Source organism: Molothrus ater, chromosome 3, assembly GCF_012460135.2.
Source record: "Molothrus ater isolate BHLD 08-10-18 breed brown headed cowbird chromosome 3, BPBGC_Mater_1.1, whole genome shotgun sequence".
Taxonomy (NCBI): Eukaryota; Metazoa; Chordata; class Aves; order Passeriformes; family Icteridae; genus Molothrus; species Molothrus ater.
This window is the reverse complement of record NC_050480.2, coordinates 776,818-792,372: the sequence shown is the minus strand read 5'-3', so window position 1 is coordinate 792,372 and position 15,555 is coordinate 776,818. Positions and strand designations below refer to the sequence as shown.

General features: G+C 41.9%; 1 protein-coding gene across 8 annotated transcripts in view; it reads left to right on the top strand.

Annotated features, from left to right (window-relative positions):
* The window catches only part of PLCB4 (phospholipase C beta 4), a 177,219-nt gene that overhangs the window by 148,982 nt on the left and 12,682 nt on the right, over positions 1-15,555 (top strand). For all 8 annotated transcript variants that reach the window (XM_036380089.2, XM_036380084.2, XM_036380092.2 and 5 more), the window contains 7 exons: positions 1,227-1,315; positions 1,689-1,839; positions 4,529-4,578; positions 4,701-4,766; positions 5,115-5,230; positions 9,053-9,128; positions 15,078-15,253. In XM_036380089.2, the coding sequence (XP_036235982.1) occupies positions 1,227-1,315; positions 1,689-1,839; positions 4,529-4,578; positions 4,701-4,766; positions 5,115-5,230; positions 9,053-9,128; positions 15,078-15,253 (724 nt within the window). The remainder of the gene's footprint in view (positions 1-1,226; positions 1,316-1,688; positions 1,840-4,528; positions 4,579-4,700; positions 4,767-5,114; positions 5,231-9,052; positions 9,129-15,077; positions 15,254-15,555) is intronic.

The following is a 15,555-nucleotide window of genomic DNA, read 5'->3' as shown; positions in this document are numbered from 1 at the left end:
GGGATGTGCTGGAGTGGCTCCTCACACAGCCCACAGGGGTGATGCTCTCCCAAGCACCGTGGGCATCCTCACCTGGCAGCTCCTGCCATCAGCTTCAGCTTCCAGATGAAACTGAGACATTTGCAGCATGCTGCTGCCAGGGTGGCCCTGGGTCTGCACTGACAAGGACAAGAGGACATCCTTAATGGGTTAGGGAGAGGAGAAACACTCAGTGCTCAGCCACAAGCCATTGCCATGGCTAAAAATAAATCCTACATGGCTTTTGTCTGTGTGAAATAAGTTTCAGGAGACATCAGTGGGTCACAGCAGTTACTGGAGATGACCTGTTCATGTAGACAAACAGATCTCAAGTGCTGAGTGCTTAATACAACTTCTGTGGGAATGGGAGGCCTGTCTGAGCTGTGGCTTCAGAGCAACATTGCACAGAACAGCTCAGGTTGGGAGGGAGATGATACAGCCCAGCCCCTACTCTGGACAACAAGTTTCTTGCCAAACCTCTTGATGGCTTGGATATTTTAATTTATTTTTTTTTACTGTTGGAGTTAAGCACAGGAAGAGATTATTTGATATGCATGTAAAAAATTGCTGGGACATTGTCATGCTGTGAAGCTGTGCTTGCACATTTATCACTGCACTGGAAAACAGATTCAGTGATCTGTGTGGTACCCAGGGCTGTGGTACCACTGGTGGTCCTGTGTCACGTGCAAGATTCATGCCCAGAAAAGCCATTTCACAGCCTGCCATGTCCCAGACATGGAATATCACAAAGGCTGCTGGGAATAGATTTACCTGATTGCTTTAATCCTCCTGAAAGGGCTCTTTAGCTAGGAAATAGAGTGGCATTTTCTACAACTCCCTGCAGTCCTGAGTCAGTCAGCACTCCTCAGCCAAGGGACAAAGTTAGTGCTTTGTGGCTCAGGAGATCCCATCCTGGTCCCAAATTCTGCAGTCAGTAACTGGGAGGAAGTTAGAGCAGTCTGACAGAGTTGCTGGGTTCTCCTAAATAAGGTTCTGGATGAAAACCACACCTTGGTGCATTAAGAACTGTTCCATGTTCCAGGTGCTGTGGGAATAAGCACTTCCAGTCCTGCCAAATTCACTACAGAAAGCTGGACTCCTGTTGCAAGCCATGTCCCATAACAGCAGGGATAAAATAAAGCTTTTGTAAAGTACTCATTTCCAGATGCCTCCAAAGCTCACAAAAAGTTGATTTTTTTTTCTTACAGATATTGTGGATGCTTTATCAGATCCAAAGAAATTTTTGTCTATCACAGAAAAAAGAGCAGACCAAATGAGAGCTATGGGCATTGAAACTGTAAGTAGAATCAATGACAAACACAACCCGTTTCTGTGCATGCTGTGTTCTTTATTTAAAGTGAACTGGTCCTTCTCCAATCAATGCACCTTATCATTTCTCATTTTCAAATATAAGCTTCTTTGTCTGCCTTATGTCAATTACTGAAATACTGACTGGCTTTTCATGGATCACATTAATACCTCCTTTAGGAGGAGAGATTTTAATAAATGGGGACCAAGTTGTATTTTAGTAAGTACCTACTTGGAATAGGTTACAAATGCTTTACTGCAATTTCATTATGTTTAAAGTAAGCCACTCAGAAATGTTCCCAGCTTTTTACACTACAAAAAAAGGCAAAAGAACAGTCAGTGTGTTCTGATGTCTCTTTCAGAGTGACATAGCTGATGTACCAAATGACACTTCCAAGAACGACAGGAAAGGGAAGGCCAACAATCCCAAAGCCACTGTGACTCCTCAGAGCAGCTCCGAGCTGCGGCCCAGCACCACCGCGGGCCTGGGCTCTGGCACCGACGCCAAGAAAGGTACCCAGGTCCTCCTGTGCCCTGAGGGGCCACAGAGCCTCCCAGCAGCACTCACGGTCAGCTTTCATGCTGGGGTTGCACTCGTTCTTAGCACCCTGCCATTGGGAGCTGTCTCTGGCTCACTGCAAATGAATGCACTGTGTTGCTGAAATGCCCGTGTAAAGGCATTTATTTCACAAAGTGCCTCTTGGTGTAGCTGCACACCTCTGGTAAGCAGCTAGGGGTTTATTTTATCTGTGTATGGTACACATAACCTGCATGGCTCTGGGAATGGTTTACTAGTAAGGATTCCTGGAGGAGTGCCAATAGGAGTGACTATTATCTGGCATAGTCCACAGAAACTCTTCTGCTTTTTTTCTCCCCTCACAAATCCCTTGGCAGGGTTGCAGAGTTAAGTAATTAAAGGTATTTAGAATTCAGTGGAATCTGTAGAGATTTCCCAACAATTAGAAATGTTTTCACAGTGTGGTTTTACTCTGAATAGTGATTATGGAAATGGCATGTTTATTGGGGAAAAAAATTTAGATGTGCTCATTTATAAGTGAGTAAGTATTTTTTCCTAACTCTTCACCATTCACTCTACAAAGTCATTTTATACAGTCAAATGGGATTATTTGTTTCTCCCATATCATCACAGGTAATGAAGATTAAGTGAGAAGCAAATTTGTACAGCTGAATGAAAGACAATAAATATTTCTGTGGGTGGGCCACAAGAATTAGGATGTGGCTCTCTCACTCATCCAGCTTGGCCCAAGGGTATTGCCAGGAGGGAAGAGGAGCACAGAGGGCTCTTGGTCTCATATTTAAGCCCACATGGCTGGGTACACTCTGGGGAAGGGATCTCCTGAGAACCCAAGTGCCATTTCTCTGGAGTCACTTGGCAGTGAATCAAAGGCACCTGAACTCCTTCAGAAGTTCTTCCCTGGTGTGACCCCCAGGTCACTCCATGCAGTGAGGCATTTACATTTCATGTGTCATGACCAAGGTGCACGAGTGTTATTGTTAGTGTGCATTAATCAAGCTTGAAATTTGCTGGGGTTGACAACAGATCCCTGCTGGCCATGGAGCCAGACCTGGACAGCTGAGGAAATGTTCTGTGGTACAGAATGTAGTGGTTCTATGCAGTAAATGCTTTAAATAAAATCCTGAGGAAGCCTGCTTAGAAGCCCAGCAGCCTGATGCAGGCCTGAGGTCTCAGTGCCTAACACTCTCCTGACTGCATTTTTCATCCCTATTCTTGCATGTTAAAATGGAGCTGCTCATTTCTATGTCCCATGTAATGATCCTTATTTTGTGTTTCTTATCTCTGTGATTTACTAGGATCTGAATAATTCTACCACTATTAAAATACACAGCTCATCTTGCTGTTAGAAATTACTTGAGCAGCAAAATGGGGAAGGCTTTCAAATTCACAAGAATGTGGGGTTTTTTGGTCCCAGATTTTCAGTAAGAGTCAAATCACTTGTGGTTTTGAAAACTTCAGCCTCTATCTGTGCCTGCATCTGCTCCTGTCTCATTTGCTAGACTAATGTTGATACCATACACTTGAGCAGAGTCTTATGCTCCTAAGAAAAGAAAATATTCATATTCCCTAAGGAGATTGCCTACCTCTCCTCCCCCCCACTTTTTTTTTCCTTTTCCAGTGTCTGAGCATTTTCCAGTTAAATTCACCTTAAAAGCCAGAAAGTCCTTTTCAAGGCAAGGGAAATCTTACAGTCCATAGACATTATTAAGAGCAGTTAACTAAATATGTTTGCAGTGTATTTATACACAGGCCAACATTTCTGTGTGAAACCTCCGGAAAACCTGAAAATTACAACTCTCATGGCATTGTAGTGACATTTTTATTAACACTTACATGTAGCATGTGCTTAGTAGTTTTCAAAAAGCCCTTAATATGTCACAAAGCATTTATTAAAGTATAAACATTAAATGAGATCAGGTTTTGTTTGCATTGCAGTTAAAGTGACCAAAACGTTTTCATTAATTTCATTTTCATTCTACACAGTACTGTTAGTCTTGTGTGATTGAAATTTCATCAGAATTTTCACTTCTTTTGGTTTTCTGTTTCTCCTTCATTTTTTAACTCTCCTTTAGTCTTGGAGCACACTTCTGCTCCTTCTCCCAATGCCTGCTATTAAGCAATGTGCAAATTTTATTTCTGTTACCACACAGGGTGCAAGTTGATTTTCCCTCCTGTGTTTTAACCCGAGGAGAAGCACACCTAGCCCCAGTTTTGTAGTCATGTAGAGCCCTACAAAAGAAACTTCCCTCTGCAAGAAGTGGTGCCAGAGCAATCTCCAGCTAGGGACCAAAATTCTGAAGGTGTTTTAATATTCATAAATGGTTTGCTGTGTTTGCAAAAATGACCTTTTTCAATTCTTAGATTGCTGTGTTTTGGCACTTCAGTCCAGAACCCTAAGAGATTAAAATACACTCATTGATTCAATTCTTTTTCCACAAGGCAATTGATTGAAGAGTCCATGGGAAAAGGAAATTACTGTATTTTAGCTAGATCTTGATGAATAATTTTCTCATTAACCTGTGATTATTTTTTTCATGTGGTGAAAAACATTACTTAATTAATTGTTAAGTTAAATGTAGGTTGCTGTGGTAAAACTCAAATTTTGAATATGAGATATAGTAGTATGTATAAAGTTTTAGATAAACTGTATCAATACCTTCCCAGGTATAGACCTTATTCCTCAAGTGAAGATAGAAGATTTAAAGCAAATGAAGGTAAGTATTGACACAAGCTTCTCAGGAGGTGCTCCTAATTTTTGTTTTAAGTAGCCAGGATTTTACCTGGTTAAATTCAATATTTAACCACAGAAGAATTGATCCATCTTCTCCTTTTTCAGGCTTATATAAAGCATTTAAAGAAACAGCAGAAAGAGCTGAATGCCTTAAAGAAGAAGCATGCCAAGGTATGATCAATCAGAGTTCTCTGAGCCTCATTTTAGGCAGTTGCTCACTAGGACAGGCAGTTCCTAATTCAATTTTAGGGGAAGACTTAGGGATGGTAGCTGGAGTCCCAAGACAGGCAGGTATGTTTTACATGCACTGAAATGTGCTGCAGGGAGCACCCTTCCCCTTGGGCAGCCCTTTGTGCGTGTGCCTGAGGCTGGGTGCACCTTGTGTGACCCATGCCAACACCCAAGGCTCACCCTTCCATTGTCAGCACTGGCCATTTGTACACTGATATTTCCTAGGCTGTAAGGAAATTGCCCATCAAATATCCAGTGACCTAATGGTAGGGCCCTGCTGTTTTCCAGGAGCACAGTGCCATGCAGAAGCTGCACTGCACACAGATTGACAAAATAGTGGCCCAGTACGACAAAGAAAAGGTGTCATATGAGAAAATGTTGGAGAAGGCAATCAAGAAGAAGGGGTAAGATTTTTTTTTTAATTATTTTTTCTTTAGATTTAAAATAGGTTTGATCTCTTATGCTATTGTGGTCTGTAATAAAGTGTTCATAAAAAAGGGCATGGCAGCTTGAAGCAGCATCATACTTCAGCCTGAGAATGAGCTCTAGCAATGGTTCATAAATGCTGGACTCACTCTGCCTTTCTCCAGTCTTCTGCTGTCAGCATTTTAAAACTGAAAGCAAAGGATTTGCCTCTAATTTTATTTCTGTGTTCTGGGTGATCTCATGCACTCCCCCAGGCAATGTCACTGTTGTGTTCAGTGAGAGCACACTCAGGTCCTCAACAGCTCTAGTCACCAGAAAGTGGCAATGTTTGGATTTTAGGGGAAAAACTGGCTTTTAAATCCTGAATGTTTGAGAATAATAGATTCTTGCTGTGCTGTTGAGTTGAAGTTTCTTTTTGACAAAAAACTTACAGATCCTCAGCAGAGATAAATGAGTCTTACCCCTTTGCCTGGGGTGGAGTTGTTTTGACTTGCACAAGCTGATGGGACATTATCTGTGTGAGTCTCCTGTTTGTCCCAGAAAGGTTCTGGAAGATGCTGATGACTTCACTAGAATTCCTAATTCTAATTTGGAGCTCAGTGGCAGGACCTGCTGCTGCCTTGCTGCTGCCCTGGCAGCAGTTTCTGCTCTCCACCTTTCCCTGTGTCACTGGAATTTCATTGAGACAGCAGGAATTACTTGAGTTCCATACCCAGCTATGCTAACAGTTGCTCCTAATTTCATATTGTTGTCAGCTGGCAACAACAGCTGGCAGCAGCTCCCTCACTGAATACTGAACATAGATGCCTGTTTGGCACTGGATTCCTCCAAGAATGCTTTTTCTATAAATCACTTGGAATGGTGGAGGGGTCTTGAGTGCACATGTTGTAAACTGCCAAAGGAACAGAAGCAGGACTGTCAGAAGTAAACAAGGTAAGGAGAATTCTCCTCACTGAATTATTGAAAGCTCACAGTTCATGCTGTACTTTTTTTGTTCAAGACAGGAGAGCTGTAAGCACACAAATACTTATAATCTATGGAGTTTCTTCCAGAAAATCACTACTTCTCCAAGCAGAGAGGGGACAGCTGCAGGATTGATTAATTTAATGTGGCTTTGATTCAATCTCATTGAATATAACACAGAAGGTTACTGATACAGCTGGATTTTTGGTTACAGTCAGGTTATTTCCTACAGTGGCAGAGAAGTGAGCTCTGGGCCTTGCACCATAATTACTGTGGGGGCAGAAAGGTTTTCCTGAGCTCTGGTATTTAAGAATCTCAGTGTTCCTGTTGGCCTGGGAAGGAGCCAGTGCCTCTGCCTGTCCAGCCAAAACAGCCAAGGAAGGTGTGCCAGGAAGTTCAAGGTGGAAGTGGCTGTGTCTGTGCAATAAATATGGGGAAATCCTGGAGAACAATGCTCTCCAGATCACCCCAAAAGGGGACAAGTGTCAGAGCAGTCCACAATTTGATTCACAGTTGGAGGTGACTTCATTGGCTGCCTGCAGCATCTTTTCTTAATTTTATAATGCATGGACACCAAAGCCTTTATGCTAGTTTCATATTATGAGTTAAAAGTAAAACTGGAGATGACCACTCCAGAAGAAGCTCCAGTGCAAGGCCAGACACTGTTCCTTACCCCAGTTCCATGCTTCCATGGACTCCAGAGCTCCCAGTCACCTGGCAGCTCTTTCAGTTTTACAACACTAACTGTGTGCATCTGATGAACAGCCAAATCAGAATCAGTACAGACTTGCTGTGAAAACACTTTTTAATGCCACAGCAAAATATTTTGAGGGCTTTCTCCAGGGTGAGCCCTGAAAGCCCATCCTGAAAGGTACTTATGCCCAGCCCAGCTGTGCAGAGTATTAAAGGACATGCTTAAAAGTGAATGAACTGGCTGACACTTAGACATTTTATTCAGCTTAAATGATCTGATGAATCCCGAGTCCTGGGTTCAGTGGGTACAGGACATGCTCCATTTCCTTGGCTATCATTCTGGAGCATTTGCAAGGAATAAAAGTTGTAAGAGAACTTGTAGAACATGTTTTCAAGGCATTCATATTGAAATTGTCAGATTATTTCCTGATAAAAAGGCCTTTGATAGGTGTAAAGACAGCTTTCTCTTTTGATCTTGTTGTGCACTTTTTTTATGGTCCATTTCTGCCACATGGTGTGACAAATGCCAACTGCATATTGTTCAGCAAAGTAGGATTTTTTTAATCGCATGCTAATTCACTGACAGATGGACAGGATTTTGCTGCCTGTGCTATTTCTGTCATGCACTTGAAATGCTTACAAATCCCAGAGGGGCATATGGGAAGAGGTATGGTTGTGTTCCCACTCTGAACTGGAGTCAGGGCACATAAAGATCCTTCTGGTTGATTGGACTGCCCAGAAATCCAAGTGTGTGTGTGTGTGTGTGTGTGGGCTTGGTAGGTGACCCTGGATTGGGCTGGCCCTTGCTGTCTGTCCCCAGCTGTGACTCTGTGGTTCAGCCATGGGCTGTGCCACCCCAGCTGGGGACAATCCCACTTTCCATTATTCCCAGGCTCCAAACGGGCTGGGAGCTGCCTTGGCACAGGATGAAAGCTGTTTCCAGAGGCAGGATCAGCTGCTGGTTTGGATGGCTGGGATTCTAAGAGTCCAGTGATTGAACCAATGAGGCTGTTTTGGGATGAAGTATGTCTGATTCACACCTCAGAATCAGTGTCTTCATACTGATCACCAAACCAAACATTCCATGGCAGCCACACCCTGATCCCAGTGTTATCAGAGACACTTCCCTTTCAGCTGCTGGGCTTTTCAGGCACAGGTAACAGTGGCCAGAACCTCTCTCTATGACTTTAGATTGCTTCCAAAGTGTCAAATCAGTGTTAGAAATACCGACAAAATTTCCCTTGCTCTGCGTAGAAAATAAATGACTGGTGGCCCTTGGGAAAACAAGACACACTATTTTCAGTAAGGGCTTTCCTGGTACTGTTTGATGATAAAATTTTCTGCTAATTTCCATAAGTTTAGCCATACTTTGATATGAAAATAGGATTTAAACTTGTTAAGAGTTTAGTAAATCTCCTCTTCTGGAGCAAACATGGATTAATGTGGCTGCAGTCAGCAATGACCATCATTACCAGGGCCAGCTGCAGCTGATAAATGAACATGTCCCTGTCCAGACACAGAGCTGCATCACTCTGCAGCAGTGGTGATCCAACTCAGAAATGTTACAGCGGTGTCCAAACAGACTTCTCTCAAAATGCTGTTTTATTCCAGTAATAATTCAGGCCTCTCCTTTGCATTCAGTTATTCTCACAGAGGGACACCTACACTTTCTGTAGGTGTCCAGATTTAGTGCACCCACATCACCCTGGGAGGTAATTATTGAGATTGTATGGTTTTCTCTGCCTCAAACTAAATGTAAGTAACCAAATTACTTTAAAAACAGAGTCTGAAATCATGGCAAGGATAGGCCTGTAAGTTTTCAGGCAGAAACTGGTTTCTCTTGGCAATGTATTATAAGCCTGGAAAAGGAACAAAGTGTCATAAATGGAGATGCCTGACACATCCTCAGCAACAGAATAATTACTGGGCCAATCTAGAATTAATCATGTGGTGTTTGAATTGACTGATCATTAATACAACAATATTTTGGAAGTTGTGAATGGATTGCCAGAAGAAATAATTTCATTCCAATACGGTGCAGCACTTCAACTTTGATTAACATTTTAATTAGTAAGTGCTGACTGAATGGGGAGATGTTTAACTTGTGGCACACATTTGCAATTTTTCTTTTTTTTTTTTTTTAGAGGAAGTAATTGCGTTGAATTGAAGAAAGAAACGGAAATTAAAATTCAGACACTAACATCAGATCACAAATCTAAGGTAAGCAAACAGCCAATTTTAACACATGCAACTTCTGGAAGAGAGATTTTGAGACCCAAGTGGTAGTTAATTTTCTTGGAAGCATATGAATAATTTTCAGCAATAATAACACATTGAAAAGAATGGGAGTAATTGAGTGTCTAAAAGTGTTTCTTAAAAATTTTTTTAAAGCAACATAATTTCCTGCTGTTTTGAAATTTTTGAAGAAAGTAATATATTCATGCCTCGTGAAGTGAAACTGGTCATTTGTGTCAGCTCTAGTTAAACAAAGAGAATATGTGTTATATGAAATTTGGATGCTAAACACATTCCCAAAATACATACATAAAGAAGTCTCTATTTCATTTTCCATCATTGTTGCCTTGGCATTCAGTTTCTTAGGGAATGAGGAGCCCAAGCTGCTCTTGAACCAAATGCCTTCTTATTTCTAGTGTTCTTATTTCTAGTGCCTTCTCCTTTCTAGTGTTGTTTCGTTTTGGTTTTTTCCCATGGCTTTGTTGCTTGGTTTTTTCCAAGGTCCTGGGGAATAACAGTGCCCTGGGACTCAGCCTCAGCGGATTTGGAAAAGCTGTTCCCAACTCCTGGCTCCCCTGGAGCTGCTCAGAGCTGTTTCCTCTGTCCTTCTGTCCCCCTGCTGTGTGCACAGGCTTCCTGTCCCTTTGGAAGGCTTATCCAGGACCTGCTGACAGCTTTGCAAGCAGACTAGGGGTGCCAGGGACACCAGGAGCTCACCCATGTACAAAATCAGCTGGAGGGAGGGCAGTACTGGAGACTGACCCCAGTAAAAGCTGAAGCCTGTGAAAAGAATTGGACAAGAACAGAAAATACACACAAACACAGTCACATCTTTGGGGCTAGAACAAGTTAATTTTTATCGTGCCTTCTCTTCTTCCCCTATGAAAAGTCCAGAACCCTCTCCTTAAATAAAAGCAAATTTTAAGTTAAGTCAAAAAACAAAAAAATTCATTCCTCTCTTAGTGAAACAAACTCTCTGAGGAGCACTGGCTCCCAATCATCCAGACATGAGTTGCAAAACTCATTTGAAATTACATTACACAGAAATCTATTTGCTCTGATCTCTCTCTCACCTGAATCACTCATAGTCTGGAGTTAGGTGTCATTTGTACACAAGGAACATCCAAATGTTCATTAATCTTCCAAATCCAATAAATGTGACTCATGTTCTCCCTTTCCACGAATATATTCAGTTTCTGAGCCCTGTTCCTTTCAAAATCCTGCTTTCAAAATGGTTCCCTTTAATTTAATCCATACCTGAAAAAAAAAAGATTGATTTTTTTGTCCACTCCCATGCCAGGTTTTAGGATGACATTTTGAAAGGAGACTTAAATGTAAGATTTGAAATGTAAGACTTCAATATAAAACTTGAAATTTCAAGCTTCTGATTATTGGATAATTCCCAAAGAACTCCTCTGCAAGTCATCCCCCTCTGAGGATTCCTCTAATGATTTTCAATGTCCTGCTCACTGTAGTTCCATCAAAATTCTCCAGATTATTCACCAACCTCTTTTGTTTCACCTGCTATATGTGGCCCCTTGAATTATTCCTGGAGATCATTCAAAGTTTGCAAGCAACAGGTTGGCAAATAGTGCTCAAGACCATAGGGAAATTAACTCTTATCTTAGATGAAGGTAGGTGCAATTAAATTAGATTAAATTCTGAGATGCTGAATGCATTACACTGATATAGTGGGAGTTTGATTAATTAACAGTTGTTCAGCATTTCTCAGCATTTGGCCCACTAATTTTGATATATCAGATTCGAACATAATTCATCTTTAATTACAGCTCATGTCCTCCAGCACAGCTCTGTGCCTGCAGACACCTTGAGCACCAAAGAGACCTTTTCATCTCCAAAGCTCCTCCTGTCATGAGGAAACATCCAGCCCGAGTTTGACATAAAATATTGAAATGAAATCTGAAGGTCCCAGCGTGTACTTCCCACACAATTAACCTAGCAAATGCAAATTACTTGCCTGCATTAGCAAAGTAGGTCCCAATATCAAGAGGGCAGAGGATGAAAAGAAAAAAAGGGAAGATTACTTCAAAGATCATTCCTGCTTGAACTTAGTGACTAAACAAACTTCTTGCATATATGCTGTGCAGAAGAAGGTTCCTTATCAGGACTTTAATTAGTCTCTTAGGCCCGGTGTAGGAACAGATGAAAGGACAGGCTTACAAACTCAGGCTGCAGAACAGGAAGGAGAGAAGGAAGCTAATGGTTGTTTTTCCTATCCTTTAGGACAAGCAACACTGCCTTAATAGCAGAAAGTAGGACAAGAGCACAGCCCAGTAAAAATTAAATAGTCATTTCAGCTATCCTGCTAATAAATTGGAGACAAGCAGGGATGCTCTCTGAATTTACCACAGCTGAACTTTGAAGTGTATCACAGATCTGCAGCAGAACTGGATTTCAGATGATTTAATGGCCATGAGTTTTAAGTTCTTCAGAATCTGAGTCAAATTGGGTATTTAAAGTCTTGTGACTGGTGTTTAGCACATCCCTTGCATCCATCTCACAGGTTATATCTTGCTGTACCTGAAATGAGACTTCTGCCTTGGTGGAGATGGAATAAAAGTTGAAAGTTTCACATTTCAAGCTTCACAGGAAAGTTTGTTTTACAAGGAGGTGTACCTGCTTCTTAGACTGCCTGCTGCTTCTGGAATTAGCAGCACATCACAGCACATCTGTCCACAAACACAGGCAGGGTGTTCTTCTGATTATTGCCTCCTTCTTAGATTAAATACTTTATCTAAGTATTCCTCACTGTCACTTTGCAGGGTTTGTCTTTGGGAGCTGGACTCAATTATTCTATGAATATGATATGATCCTGTGGTATCAGTGTACCTGAGATTCAGAATTCCTGCCTTCAGGCTCCTCTGTGGTTTATAACATTCACCATTTAAAACTAATTATCTCATTATTCATTTGCAATGAGCCCTTGAGTCTTTGTTCCTGTGTTTGTTCTGGCTTTGGAAACTCTTTACAATTAAGTCACAAAATACTCACTTCCACCATGCCTTTCACTATGTGTTTCACAATTTATTTATTTTAGTTTATTGTCATGCTTCTCTTTTTGTGCAAAGTTCATTTTGCATTTTCTCTACAGTGTAAGGAGGCCTTAAGTAAAAGCAAACTCTTGTTTGTTTACTGAATGCCTGTGGTGGTGGTGAACACTCACCCAGCCTCCTGCTGCCTGGGCCACATAACAGCACTTGTCTTTGGGAAATACTGACAATTTCTGTGACTGTGGGAGTTTTCTGAGGCACAGTCCCTTTGCTGCTGTGCTCCAAATTACACCCAGCATTTTGGGCTGATCTACCTGCACCATTTTGAATTCAAATCGTGGATGGAGCTGATTCCATCTGGAAACTCTGTATTGAAAATAAGGAATGTGTTTGCCTAAACCCTTCAGCCATGACTTTCAGCTTTCCTGAGTCTGTCCTAGGTCCCCCTGTGGGTGGGTAAGCCAGATGAGGTCACTGTTGAGAGGAGATTCATACAACCTAACTCAAGTGTCTTGGTGCTTGAGGCCCTGGAGATGTGAGAGGGTCATTTCCAGAGAGTGTGAGAGTGATAAATCCTGCTTTGGACCTGCCCACGTTTTCCCATCAGCAGTACCAGGAGCGTGGGCTGAGCTTGGCTCAAACTGAAGTGCCTTAGGTGGTGCTGTGGGTGAGCTGGAGTGTCTGCCCCTCAACCTCTGAAAAATTCATTTTTCTTCCTTCACAACATCCAAGCATTCATTTGTACTCATTTTCAAACTGAATCCTCATGTTTTTCAGGCTCTGAAGGCAGTGCTGATGAGCACCTTATTAAAAACACTACTCCCACAAACTGCACCACATCCTTCATATCATTTCATGGCTGACAGGCTCTGGGCTTAGTTGTACACTTCCCCACAGGCACAGAAAGAAGCATGGCTCATTTTGCTGGAGGCACAGTGACTCTTAAGCATCCTGATCAGTTGGGTTTGTGTTAGTCACACCAACTTCTGCCTCAAAAGGCTTTTGTTGTTTTCTGCAGAAAACTCTAGGTTGCTCTCCATCAGCTGCTTTTACCTGTTTTGATATGAGACCACCATTTAGCTTTAGTAGTTAAGTGCAGATCTGGCTTTCAGGTAGTAGCAGTCTCCTGCTCTTTACAGAATTACTCACTTCTTTATTTCATTAGATCCCTTCTTTATTGGGCAACATGAGCTTTAGGTGAGAGGCCCTTCAGAGGAGCCTCTCCAGGGCACAATGGAGACTGGGGCTGATAAAATCTCCACTTTTTTCACCTTCACCATTGTATGCACGACAATCTGTTCTTCGTTATGCAAACTCCAGCTAAGATATTTAGCTGGAGTTTGCATAATTCTCTCACTTTCATTTTCTCACCATTCTCTCACTTTCTAAGCAAAATGGTGGCAATTTTTGTTAAAAGGATCGAGTTTCCTTTCGTGGAAGATGATCCAGATGGTATTGGTTGTAGTCGAAATGATTACCTTAAGGTGGATTTATTGGGAGGCACATTTTGTATACCATTTATGGAAAAGTAGGATAGCATATCAAAATACTTAAAGATAATCATTAAAGGTTATTAAAACATATCTTTCTATTAACTTCTTTTTGAAATCAATAAGCGTGAGATATTATAATAACAACTCTGGTGATTTAGGCTTCTTAATACTGTCTCTTGGGAACATTCCAAAACTTTAATCTCATTATTCTTGTGAGGCCTGGGAGATAAGCAAGAGAAGAATACTTGTCAGATTCCCTACTGACTTAATGACTATAAAACAAAGATAGGTAGCCCATCTTCAGATTCAGGTTGTACTAAATACAGATTTCTCTGTAAATGCTCTGTGTTTGTGAAACTGTCTCCACAAAATCAAAGGCTATCTTTAAGCCCTCAGAGAAATCCTGCTCACTAGGTTTTTCCATTGTTAAGTTCAGTACTTTCCATACATATATTTTTCTTGGCAACAAAAGCTTGAATCTGTTTCATTATTCACTTGATGTTAGAGAAGGTATTAAAACAATGGTAATACAGTGAAGAGCCTATTTATTCAGCCACTCTATTCAGGGCACTTTAGGTAATAGAGTCTTAATAGTAGGGTTTGGTTTACATCGTTTTTATACCCACCCAACAGTGCTCTCAGTGGCTTTGCTGTCTGTGAAGCAGCTTCATTTGTGCAACTTCATTTTTCACAATTTAGCTGTGTTCTTTTGTTGTTCTTCTATTATTTCTAGAGTCCCATATTGTTGTTATTAGATTTCTAAAGTCTATACCTCTTGGGTGTATTCTCATGGCCACCACAGCTCTCAGCTGTCTTATGTTGTCGCAGCTCTTGGCCACCACAGCTCTCAGCTGTCTTATCTTCTGCTAGCAACCACCGCAGCTCTTGGCCACCACAGCTCTCAGCTGTCTTATGTTCTGCTAACTATCATGTCAGGGTCACCACTTGTTGTTCTTCTATTATTTCTAGAGTCCCATATTGTTATTAGATTTCTAGAGTCCATACCTCTCCGGTGTATTCTCATGGCTGCAGATCTTCACAGACTCCTTCTGCTGCACGCTGCTCTCTCTCAGGTCAGGGCTCCTCCAAGGCTCTCTCTGACTAGCTTACCTGCCCCCTTTTATCCTGGTCATCTTCATCGGTTACAGCTGCAGCCCAATTAAGGACATCACAGCTGCAGCCCATTGAGGGCAACCGGGACCTCTGGGGCAAAGCTTCTATACAGATATTCAAATACAATACATATCCTCTACTATATTTCCCCCTTTGTTTTTACTTAAGTTAACAGTTATACAGATGTTTAAATACAATACATTTTCTCTACTATATTCTTTAGAACCCGTTTTATGCTTGTCTTTGCATCACCTTCAGCAGCAGGAGGAGTTGCTCTGTCTGGAGCCTCTAACAGAGCTGGTGTTACCTCCCTGCAGGTCAAAGAGATCGTGGCTCAGCACACCAAGGAGTGGTCTGAGATGATCAACACACACAGCGCCGAGGAGCAGGAAATCCGTGACTTGCACTTGAACCAGCAGTGCGAACTGCTGAAGAAACTGCTCATTAATGCTCACGAACAGCAAACCCAGCAGCTGAAATTCTCCCATGACAGGTGAGCAGGGCAGTGCTGCCAGATAATGAGCGCTTGGTTTAGGTCTGTTCTGTGTAATGCTTTAGTTTTTTGCATTGATAGCTCCAAAGGCACTGGGTGAATGCAGGGTAGAAGTGGAAGAAACAGCCATGCAAGGTTTAGGTAGTGTCCTGGTGTAAGACGTGTCTGCTGGGGAAGGCGGGAACCTCTCGGAATGGAAAATATGACCCCATTTACCGCCAAATTATTGTAACTCTGAAATCACGGGGCTGTCAGGCAGAGCTGTGGGAAAAGGCAGCATCAGTTATCTACTGTGTGTAACA